Source organism: Labrus mixtus, chromosome 5 (assembly GCF_963584025.1).
Source record: "Labrus mixtus chromosome 5, fLabMix1.1, whole genome shotgun sequence".
Taxonomy (NCBI): domain Eukaryota; kingdom Metazoa; phylum Chordata; class Actinopteri; order Labriformes; family Labridae; genus Labrus; species Labrus mixtus.
Genome location: NC_083616.1, coordinates 19,639,576 through 19,651,247, shown reverse-complemented (window position 1 = coordinate 19,651,247; position 11,672 = coordinate 19,639,576). Strand labels below are relative to the sequence as shown.

General features: G+C 39.2%; 1 protein-coding gene across 2 annotated transcripts in view; it reads left to right on the top strand.

The window, feature by feature from the left end:
* col27a1b (collagen, type XXVII, alpha 1b) overlaps positions 1-11,672 on the top strand; it is a 68,911-nt gene that overhangs the window by 37,393 nt on the left and 19,846 nt on the right. For both annotated transcript variants that reach the window (XM_061038413.1, XM_061038415.1), the window contains exons 12-28: positions 187-231; positions 2,348-2,401; positions 3,519-3,563; positions 4,208-4,261; positions 4,479-4,523; positions 4,726-4,779; positions 5,084-5,137; positions 6,246-6,299; positions 6,439-6,492; positions 6,578-6,631; positions 6,720-6,764; positions 7,840-7,893; positions 8,122-8,166; positions 8,335-8,388; positions 8,799-8,852; positions 9,052-9,105; positions 9,627-9,680. In XM_061038413.1, the coding sequence (XP_060894396.1) occupies positions 187-231; positions 2,348-2,401; positions 3,519-3,563; positions 4,208-4,261; positions 4,479-4,523; positions 4,726-4,779; positions 5,084-5,137; positions 6,246-6,299; positions 6,439-6,492; positions 6,578-6,631; positions 6,720-6,764; positions 7,840-7,893; positions 8,122-8,166; positions 8,335-8,388; positions 8,799-8,852; positions 9,052-9,105; positions 9,627-9,680 (873 nt within the window). The remainder of the gene's footprint in view (positions 1-186; positions 232-2,347; positions 2,402-3,518; positions 3,564-4,207; positions 4,262-4,478; positions 4,524-4,725; positions 4,780-5,083; positions 5,138-6,245; positions 6,300-6,438; positions 6,493-6,577; positions 6,632-6,719; positions 6,765-7,839; positions 7,894-8,121; positions 8,167-8,334; positions 8,389-8,798; positions 8,853-9,051; positions 9,106-9,626; positions 9,681-11,672) is intronic.

The window sequence follows — 11,672 nt, the reverse complement described above, 5'->3', positions numbered from 1 at the left end:
CTATCCAACACTCTTGTTTCCTGATGTTCAGGGATGATTGTAATCTCACAATACTGCAAGTCTGGCTACAGACTTTTAAGTCTCATAATATTTTTATTTTTTTTAATTGTTCTTATTTGTAATTTGTACTTTTATCTCTGTTTTTTAATCTTCTGTCTCTCATCTCTGTTTCCTTTTTGTTTCCAGGGAATTCCTGGCGTTCATGGGAAGAAGGGCAAGATGGGTAGGCCGGTAAAGTTTTCTCTCAACATACTTCTCCGAGAAACATTTTTTATGCCGCCCCATGAAAGTGAGGGTGTTGTTTACTTGATTTATGGACTCTTACTGTAGTGCAGAGCTACTTTAGAGAGTATTATAATACCATTACTCTGACAGAGTCCTGGCTTCAGTTATAAATCTGTGTATAGAAATTGTAGTAACACCCTCTCTGGCACAGTAATGCTTAGATTACTATAGGGGGAGGGTTACTGAATGTGTTAGGAACACCAGCGTTCAAAAGTCAGCAGATTACATCTATTTTCTCAATTGGTTGCCTCTGTTAAAGTCAGTAATTATTGAACTCATGTTGCAGTCAGTGACTCCTCATCCTTATATTTTACTTGATTAATTTTCTCTGACTGGAGGTGATTAGGAAACACATTTTTTGATTCGATTGAGTGATCCGTATGTTAGACGATGTACATGGTTACATGGTTACAGGGCTTGTTCTGCATTAGGCTGATATGATAATCGGATGTGTCAGTTGTGGCTTTGGCTCTCTGCAGTCTCTACCCACAGATCAGCGAAGTCCACTGTCATTGGCGCCTGGAAGTAAATTTCCCATCCTCTGTGGCTTACATGAAAAATACTGAAACTGCACGTTACCACTTGTGTAAATCAGATATTTTCCCAGGCCTGCTGTGTGGCTGAACATGATTTTTAAAAAATATATATTATTATTATGCAGTATTGGTCAGTGACACAGCTTATGAAAGCCAAGTCATGATGATGACATGCCATTTATTTCCCTCTGTGGTGGAAAGTGAGGTCAGTCACTTTATGCAACAAGTTTGTTTTTTTTTCCTGAGTCAGCAGAAGTGAAGTTGGACATATTTCGGAAAAACACACGAGAGAAGAACTTCACATGTTTGATCCCACAGAGATTCAAGTGAAACGCATGTCCCTGTGAGCCTAACACAGCTTCATCCATTATATAACAAATTCTAATGCCATGTGAATTTGTAGTGTTCAACAGCTCCCTTTCTTCTGTGTTTTCCTTGCAGATCTAACAGAAAAGTAACCTTCCTTATGGATTTATTCAGTGTATATTTAATCTAAAATTGTTTCACACAGCAGACTTGGTAGCAGTTTCATTGGACCAATCACAGAAGGAAGGAGTCTTGCTAGCCTTGCAAAAAGTTGATGTCAATATGAGTTAAAAGGACGTACATGTGTTTCTGATAGAACCAAGCCAGTTATTGATGTTTTTGGAAACGGGCACATTTTTCCACATTTTCTTTGAGCTTCATGTTGCACCAATTACTGCTCATTTCTTCATCCACAAATAAATGCCCAATGTTCTAATTCAGCAGCCTGCCACACAAACATTCAGATTTTTTATGTCTCTCAGTGTCTTAATACTTTGATTTAATCTTTTTCTCTTGATTTATATCAGAGAATAAGATATCTCTCTGGTATTCTTCCCTTTATTATTTAACTAACCGTAGCGCTCCTCTTCTGCGCTGAGCCTTTGTATGCTGGGTTGAATGTTGACCTTGGCACTTTGACAAGCACACGTTGAGCGTGTGGCCTCGCGGCTGCATCACGCCTCTTGTTCTGCCTCCATAATGGAATTACGAGCACCAAGCAAAAGAAAAAAAAAAAGACTTAGTCAGCAGTTCCTGAGCCAAGCAGCTTTATTCTGCCATTTAGGCGAGTCCTGGGGTTTTGGTTCGCGGGCTGCCGAACGCTCCCCGCCAGCATGCGCACACACAGACACTCAGTCGCTCAGAAACACTCAACCGTGGAATTTCCTGCTGCTCTCCCAGGAACGGAGCACTGGGAGCACATTTGATGGGATTTGCTTGGCTTTACTCAGCAAACTTCTGTTTTGGGAAACACTTTGGGGGTCGGAGGATAAGGGGGGAGTTGTACACTTGAGAGATGTTAAGGGCTCATGAGGAACATTTGTGTGATGGGCTTTATGATTTCATTATTTAAACTTCATTGACCCTCTTCATTTGGCATTAAAAAACCCCTACTAATAACCACCAAATGAATCAATACATCTAAAATGAAAATGGCCATGTTGGCAGTGTCTCACTTTACTTTCTGGTTATCTGACAATCCTGTTTCTTTGTGTGCTCAGGGGTTTCCTGGTGGTTTTGGAGAGAGGGGACCTCCTGGCCCTGATGGAAACCCAGTAAGTGAAATGGCATACTTAAAAACGCACTATTTACTCCAACAGTTATATTTACTCCCTTTAGTCCTGTTTTACTCTTTGGTTTCTTACAAACAGGCCTTAAGGATTGTGTTAGAAGAACTTACAAATTGACTTATGAAGGCAGATGTGCATTCACTAAAATTCCCTAAAATGTGAGAAATCCTTTGCAGAATAATTTACGTTGTATTTCACACAAGAATGTGAAAAGGGTCATACAAGGCCATACAAAAAAATATAAAAGCATGGGTGTGGATGTGTCAGAAACCTGTAATAATATGGACACCACAACCAGAAGACATATAAAAGGTGATACTAAACTGAAATACAGTTTGTAACACAAAAGTAGTATTAGGGATACAAGCGGTCAAGACAATTACAAATATTGATGCTCACGTCATTGTTTTTTCCACCAAGTTAGAAAAGTAAATCATTTATGAAAAATTTCACTCTCTGACCTTACTGCTAATACTATGTTGGAACTACAAACTGACCATAAGACAAATCCATGCAGTCATTCAGTATATTCCTCAGCCATCATAAAACTAGTGAGGCCATCAGCAGCAGTTTCCCTCGCCTCTCCTCTTTCTTTACACTGACCCTCGCTGCTCCTGATTGACAAGGTCAGTTTGAGATTATGATTGGCTGACCTCTGAGAGCCTCCTTCAGGCCTCATTGCCTCACTTCCTCTGCCTCTAGGGAGAAGAGGGAGGATGTTCCATCTAAATTGAATCCACTTTTATTCATAGACTAAAGGAGGAAGCAACAGGGAGGCCACACAGCGATCTGTGTTTCATCCATCCCTCCATCGGACTCGTAGCTTGGAGACGATGAAGCCATGGCATGTGCTTGCAGGGTGGATCATTCAGAAAACAAGCTTTTCTCTGTATCTACTGCCAAGTGCTCAGTCACTCCGCTCAATTGAATGGAGACACATATTGCTTAGGCGATTAGTGGAGCAAAACACGATTAGCGATTAGTTGAACAAAACACTTGTAAAATTCTGAGACAAATGTTTGCTTTGATGCAACTCCACACCTCTGTCTGATTGTGCTGCTGCTACACATTTTGTTTATGACTTATTTATTTGTCCTCTTAGGGTGAACTGGGAGCTCCTGGCCCATGTGGAGTCCCAGGTCTTATTGTGAGTGTTGAATCTTTCTCATTTTGGTTCCTTTTGTTTTTATGTATCGCTCTCTTTACCCCTTTAAATCCCTCTTTTGTCTTCTCGTCCTCCTGGAAATCAGCTCGAGACCAATGTTTCAAAAAGTGCTTTATAAAAGAAAGTCTGAATCTTTACTGGGCTCCTCTTTCAGCTCAAAAAGTTTGTTGAGTGTTGTGAGCTCCTGTCCTGGACTAGACACTTCAATATTTTGTCATGCTGTCAGAAGCACTGAGTATCAGTGCCTGGAGCTTGCATTAGATGTAATGTCTTAGTAATTTCATGTTCTGTAAGTTCTTCATTAGCATCTTAATCTTATTGGTTTTTAAAGTTTATGTTTGGTAATAGCAATTTAACATTTTTCAGACGTAGTTAACTGTTTTATACAGTGTAAAAATATGCATAGATGTAAATAAATAAAGCGATATAGAATTATCTTGATACAGTTATGCAAATATGTTAAATAACACTCTGCTCTAATTACGGGTAATAACAGCAGCTGTGAGACAAAATACAGCCATAGGCAAACCAGAATACATTTAAAAGTGTGATTATCATTCCAGCTTTTTGAAGATTTGTCTGGACATTTAGCTTTCTCAGAAGTATGTGTGTGTCGTTGTTTGCAGGGAGACATGGGCCCTGCTGGCGTTATTGGCTTACCAGGACCACCAGGGCTCAAGGTAAATGATGCGTTAAGTCTCTGTCTAGGTTTCATATGATTACAATACAAACAGGCTGCATTTAAATGACTTCAAGTGGTTTTCTGCCCATTATGAGTCCATTATGTGGTTGATATAAGTATTCAGTTATTCCACCGCGTCTTACAATAGGACTGCTCATTAATCAATTTAAATGATCTTTTTTTCTGTTTTGTTTTTTTAATCATCTTGTTCCAAGGGAGTATCTGGTAACCAAGGGGAGCCAGGACTGAAAGGTGATAAGGTGATCTGCATATGTCTTTATCAGACTACTACCCTTGCCTTTACACAAATACAAGACTGTTAAAGGCGACAAACTGTTACTCGAGAGAAGGCAAACAAAACACATGCCTTGTGTCACCCTGCTCCGCTGTAACTCGTATTGATTAGATAATAATTACCAACATTTTGATAATTTTTCCTATTATTTTTGTGTGTTTTCGCAGGGGGATGTTGGCTTACCAGGAGAGCCAGGGCCTTGTGGGTTCCAAGGTGATAAGGTAGGAATGTGTTTGTCTGTAAGTCATCCATGAATAATAAAATTGGTAGTTCTAAGCCTGGATTCTCATGTCTGCATGTTAAAGTGTTATCTAGAAAGACACTGATTGCTTCTGGTGATAAGCCAAGTCTCTCCCACTGCATCTCTGTGAACATCTGTGTGTTTACATTGTGTTTAAAAGAACGCACCTTGTTCTGCTCCTCATAAGTGTCACCCATTTACCATTTGTTATAATTATTCTACTTGTCCCTGTATGTTTACATTTTGTTGTTGACTTTTTCACTGAGCTGACATCTTTGTTTCAGGGTATCCGTGGCCCACCTGGGTTGCAAGGTCCTCTTGGAACACCTGGACCACAGGTATTTCCAATCCCCCATTCAAACACTTTGAACCAACTAAAAAAAAACAAGATTTAAAAAAACTAATAGAAAGTATGTAGATGACAGGTTCTGTCATGGATAGTCCACTCAAGCATGCAGGTTTATCTTTCCCATTTAATGCAACATGACAGACTCTGAATGTGCTGTAGGTAATACCCAGCAGGAACATGTTGATTTGTGTGATATGGCTATTGCACATTTGGAATCTTCTTTGATCTGTTTGCTCACTAAGCAGTGATTAATGAGGTCACATTTTATCTCTGAGATGCAGAGTGTTCCCTCATTATACTCACACACACACACACACACACACACACACACACACACACACACCCCCCCCCCCCCCCCCCCCCGCCTCACTTCTTGTATATTCTGAGTATGTGAAATATTATACAGAGATTCTTTCTGAGTGATCCATGATCGATATATTAAGTGTTGTGATCCATGATTGATATATTAAGTGTTGTCTAACCAATAGGGGTGAAGAGTGGAGCTTAATTAAAATTAGGTTGAAAGCTGTTTTGTGTGCGTTCTGCTGGAAATGTATAAAACGCTTGTACTCCAAAGGAAAATGGATGCAAATTTTCAAATGTATACATCAGTAAGCATCAGGGAAACACATACATGAAGGGAAATGCTGGTCAATGCAATGTATGCTAATCAAGCTCTGACATAAACAATCCCCTTTAAAGAGTAAGACCCCGGAAACCTCACAGTGCAGATGCTGCTTTAGCTTTGAAACTGATCCACCAAAGTTGGCACAAGTGCCGCCTGAGTTGTCCTAAATAATTCCCATGCCCTTTGATCTGATTTAAGATTGGTACTGGAAATGCCTACTCTCATTTTGTTGCTTGAGCTGCTGCTTGTTTTGACAGATTCTTTTCCTGCCCTTACTCCTGTCACATTCAGAATCTTACATCCACCGCAGTTGGTTGATTTGGTAAAGTGGAGGCTGCAACTTTTAAAAAAATGACAGTGCCCTGCTAGCCGAGAGAAGATGCACAAAGTAGATTGAATCAAGTAAATGTTATAACCTGATGTTTTAAGACTGTGTGATGACATTGATATCATTTGTGACATTTCTTAGGGCAAACCAGGTGAAAAGGGTCCTGATGGTATACCTGGCCCTCCTGGCCTAGAGGTAAGACAGAATCAGTTTACTTCATAAAAAACATTTTTTTAAAGCCTGGACAGGGATGTTGTTACACAGCGAAATATTATTACTATACTGTGTGCATGAAGTATGCTACAGTGTGCTGATGTGGTTCCTTTTCTCACAGGGCTTCCCAGGAGACATTGGCCCACCAGGACAAAATGGCCCTGAAGGACCAAAGGTTAATAGAGTGACTAAAAGCTTAGAAATACATCGAAAGTGAATCAAAATGAATTCAAAGTTCACATTTAGTTTTTCATCCACAGGGAAAGCAAGGGACAAGAGGTCTGCCAGGTCCAAGAGGAACGCTTGGACTTCAGGTGGAGTGAAATGCATTTTGAATAACAATAAAAAAAAAAAGAAAGCAGCCTGTCTTTACCTGACCTTATGTGAACATTTCTTTGTCAGGGTGATGAGGGACCAGTTGGGCCAGCTGGACTCTCTGGACTCGAGGTGAGTGCTGATTGGATGAGCCCTTCAACTCAAGAGCAGTTAGAAAATACAACAACACTGTTATCTTTTACACACACACACACACACACACACACACACACACACACACACACACACACACACACACACACACCACAATACTTACTACACTCCATCGCTAGCCACGTGTCTCTGCCTAAATGACGGCTTGGATCAATCATTACTCCTTGCTCCTTGGCCGTCTTATGTCTCTATTGTTTTAAAGCTGTTTTCAGAGACTTCCTATTTACCCTGCTTTACCAGAATGGTCAGCAAATTGCTATTCTCTTCTAACAATAAAAAAAAACACTCCCAAACACAAACAAAAGTATCTGTCTTTAAATGTCAAGCAAAAATGCTTACTTGTATCAGCTGATTGGTAAGTTTTGAGATAAATGTACAGGAAAATAATCATTTAAATCAGAATCCAGGCAATATCTCTCCCGGAGGTCAGTTAGTGCAGTTAAGTTGGGATCGAGGAACACTGAAATAGTTCACAGTCCCTTTTGTTTTTGTTTTTTTAACCTCTCCACTCTACGCAGATTTATACTCTAAACATAGAACATAGAGGATAAAGAGACTTTGCAAGACAAATTAGTTACTTAATAAGATACAAACAGGATGACTTTGAACTTTTCAACGCCGTAAATTAAAGTCAACAGAGCAAAAACAAACAAGAACAATTGTTTGTTTGGAGTCATCCAAAGCTAAACAATACAGAAGAACTCCACTGAAACTCTATTTTTGCTATAGTTGACTCAAGTCTGCCATCTCCCAAAAGTGCAACTCACAAGTGATAGCTGAAAAACAAACATAAATGACCCAATGACTTGTGAGAGTAATAAGAAGCCTTTGATGCTGCAAACAGCTCTCTGTTTTATGGATCATTAAGTTTCTTAAAGGGATGTTTTTGTTTTGGCATCAGTGGCTGTTTTGTTTTGTTCCTCCGCTTTCTCGTGGGACGACAGACTCACAGACTGTACCTTTCACAGGAGTTTTTTGTTTGTTGTGTACAGCGGCGGTGCTCTTCTCTGTGTCATTTTCGCTTTCTGTTCAGGGCAGGCCTGGGAGGCAGGGATTCCCTGGACTGACAGGCCCAGATGGACTCAAGGTCAGACCTAATAGTCACATATTTAACACAGAAACACTGTCATCCTTAAATGAACATTCTCTCTCTGGCTTTTTTTTATGATAATGTATCATCTGAATAAGTGTAAATTAGATGTTAATTCTCCCTTACCACAGGGGAACCTGTCTCCGAGCACATTTCAGCTGAATCAAACTAAAAATGAAAGGCATGAATAAGTTTGTGATATGCTAATTGTCTGCATTGCTGTAGGGCGAGACCGGGATAACTGGCGAGGTCGGAAAGCTTGGCGAGAGGGTAAAGACTTTTCTCCCTCTCTCTGCTGTTTGATGCTCAGTATGTGTCTCTGTGTGTGTCTATTTTGTTGGAGTCCCAAAAGCTGTGCAGCCTAGTATGAGAAAGCAAACTTCAATTGAGTTAAAAGAAAAAAGAGACAGTTAAGACAGCTTGTTTTCTCTTCTTCAGGGGATGCCTGGTTTTGTCGGGCCTGTCGGAGAATCGGGCATCGCCGGAGAAAAGGTTAGTAAGGTCTCAATTTGTCAAACTTTATAAGTATCACAGTGTATTGTTGTTGTTCAGTGTCCAATTTTAGAAATAGCTCTTTGTTGATGTAGCGTGGGATAGAAGCTGAATCCATGTGTCAAATACAGATGATTTGATAACATACTAGTGTTTAAGTCAATTACCAAACAAAAGTGTCAAACCTTTGCTTGTACCAGCCACTCACTAGTTTAGTTTGCCTGCATTTCTCTGTGTTGTGTTAATGTTAAGAAAATATCTTTGAGTTTTGGACTACTGGCGAGACAGAACCATTTTTTAATTTTCTAAATCAATGCTTGATAATCAATTTTGGAAATTAATTTAAAAAAAAGATTTAGGTGCAGCTTTACCTGTTATGTTTCTCCTAATAAAAGCTTGTGTTTCTTTAGGGGGATCGAGGGAAAACTGGCATTCCTGGGCCGCCAGGTGAACCGGGGCCGATGGTAAGGAGTAAGTCTGGACCCTGTCTCTCGTACCAGGGGGGCTCAATTCTGTATGCATAAAGGAAGGGTATGTGATATGTATAGAGAGAGTGATTTGAGAATATAAGCCCATTAAGTTTTGTCAGAAATCTGAAGACTAATGAATGTTTTCTTTGGATAAATCACATTGAAATCATATGAGTTATGTTGTATCAATCAGGGTCACACTGGAATACCTGGAGAGTCGGGGCCACCTGGACCACAAGGGATCCCAGTGAGTACTTGAATCATTAACAAAGCTTTATGTGCACTAAATGTGAACAGGGGACAAAATTGACCTGATGTCTACTTAACTGGACCCCATGTGAGACTCAAATACTATGCTGAAGAGCTTCATCCGTCTGTTAAAGGCCACATGTTTGTTGCCTTTCTATCCATAACAATCAGAACCGTTTGTCATTGTAGCTAAGTGAGAAATGAATCGTCTGAAGTACAGCCGAAACAACCTTTTTAACTTGTTTGAATTTGTACTGAAACAAAAATATTTTATTAACTTAATATGTCAGCCCAATATATGTAAAGGCACTAAAATAATTTAGCATGTGATGATGAAAATATAATGCCAAAAAAACTTGATCTCCTGAGTTTTTTTTAAATGGTTGGTTTGAAAGTAAACTTAAGTCAAGGCAGTCTTGTCTATTTTTATGCATGTACTCAAATCAAGTTGAGGCAACTGTGACATAGTCTTCTTGTTTGTTCAGTCATTCTCAAAGATTTTTTTTCATACATATTCAGGGGCCTCCTGGTTCACGGGGATCCATCGGCATCAGAGGCCCCAAAGGTATAAGGGTGAGTAACTGAGATCTGCGTCATCCATTAAAGAACATGTAACCATTGTTACCAATGGAAATGACACACCAGTTCAATTAAGAGTTTGGTCTATTATTCTTGTTGAAACTTAAATATCAAGACATTAATGCTCCGCAGAGCATTTCAATGTGTCTAATATTTTGCCAAAAACAACCAGAACGTAAGACTTTCAGCCTCCGCAGTTCTTTGTGTTTACTACTTTACTACTTTAACAAATGTTAGCCTGCTAGTGTTCTAAACTAATTAACATCCTAAACATATACCGACCATGAGCATGACAACATTTTATTGTGATTTTTTTAAATATAATTTTACCATTAAGCTGAAGCCTCACTGGGCTGCTAGCATGTGGGGCTGTATACTGTTACGCTAATCTGATGGAGTAAACATGAGTAGTTAACCCGAGCAGTGATGGTCACCTTCACTTAGCAGACCATGAAAGAGACCAGAGAAACACACATCTCTCAGAACACATCCTACCATCCACAGATTAAAAAAAAAAAAAAACCTTTAAGAAGTGCAGCACAAAAACACAATGGTTTATCCTTTGAAACATATAGTACTCAGTGTTTCCCCTACCATTATATTGCCCCCCCATTGTCGTCGTGTCGTTGTGTCGTCGTGTCGTTGTGCCGCCGTGTCGGCATGTCGGCTTGTCCCCACCCCCCCCCAACGCTGTAAACCTAGGGGAAACACTGGTACTGTATGCTCCACTCAAACGCAACAGGTTGAATCTGTATCTATAATAGTAAAGTATATGAATTCTAACATGCTAATAAGATATGCGACACATCTTTCTACATGATGTTAAACATGGTAATGTGTGTCTGCTGCTTTGTCTGATGTGAAGTCTGAATAATTTGCTTTTTCTTTTCCTTAAATGGGTTTCTACTTTGGGAAAATAGCCTTTGGTTGCACAGCAGGATCATTGGACTGCATGAATAATTGATCTAACATGAATAAATGGTATAATTAAGGCTTTTAATTCTGTGGATCTGTTTAACATGGCTCCCTTGATATCGCGAGCAGTCACAGACGAAAATTTTGAATAACTATAATAGCAGAAAATTGCATCAAGGGTTTGAAAATAGAATTAAGTCCAGAATGATTAAACACCACTCTCCCCTATTCTAACGTCTGATGTTATTCCCAGTCAATAAGTATTGAAAAACAGTAACATCCTTTTCCCTATGCCCAATATTTTTTATTTAAAAATCTTAAATTACCAAAAAAGGATGTCAATAGCTATTTTATTAATAACAAAGATTTTCACAATGTTTTCTGGGTATATTCCTTAAATGAATATGTGTGTGTAGCACACTTAATTATAGAAATTAGAGACAAATGGTTGGTTTCCTCTGTGCTCTACTGTCTTGTTATATATTTTAAAATGTACTTATTGAGGCTGTAGTCATGTTCCAGTCATATTTCAGCATTATCCCACCCTGACATTCATTTAGTTTAAAAGCTTCTTTGCCCCCATCCAAAAGCGAATCCACGTAATCAAAGCCACATTTCAATCTTAAAAATTAAGCATTTCTTCCATTTGGGAGCAAGACATTGCCATCATTTCATTGTCGAGTTTTTCAAAGCTTTCCTAAGTAAAAAGCCCTCAAAGAGGTGCAGTTAAAAGGAAGCCAGAGGAGTGGGTGAGCCTCAAGCTAATGTACCTGTTTGGATTGAATGGATCTGAATAATGATTATCAATGAAGGGTGGGATGGTGGTTACTGATAATTACTTTACTGCAAAACATGTCAAGTCATGTCAGACTCATACAACTGATATTTCATGAACAAATGGATGAAAACCAATGAACTGAGAAAGCTTCAGAATTCTCCATACATTTTCAGCAGTCATTTTTAACTTACATACACATTTCCTAAAAGAGACAATAGCTTACTTTAATGCATAGGAGGTTTTTATTGAAGCGTTTGTCTCTGTATTATTTTTTACTCTATTTGGGTCTCCTT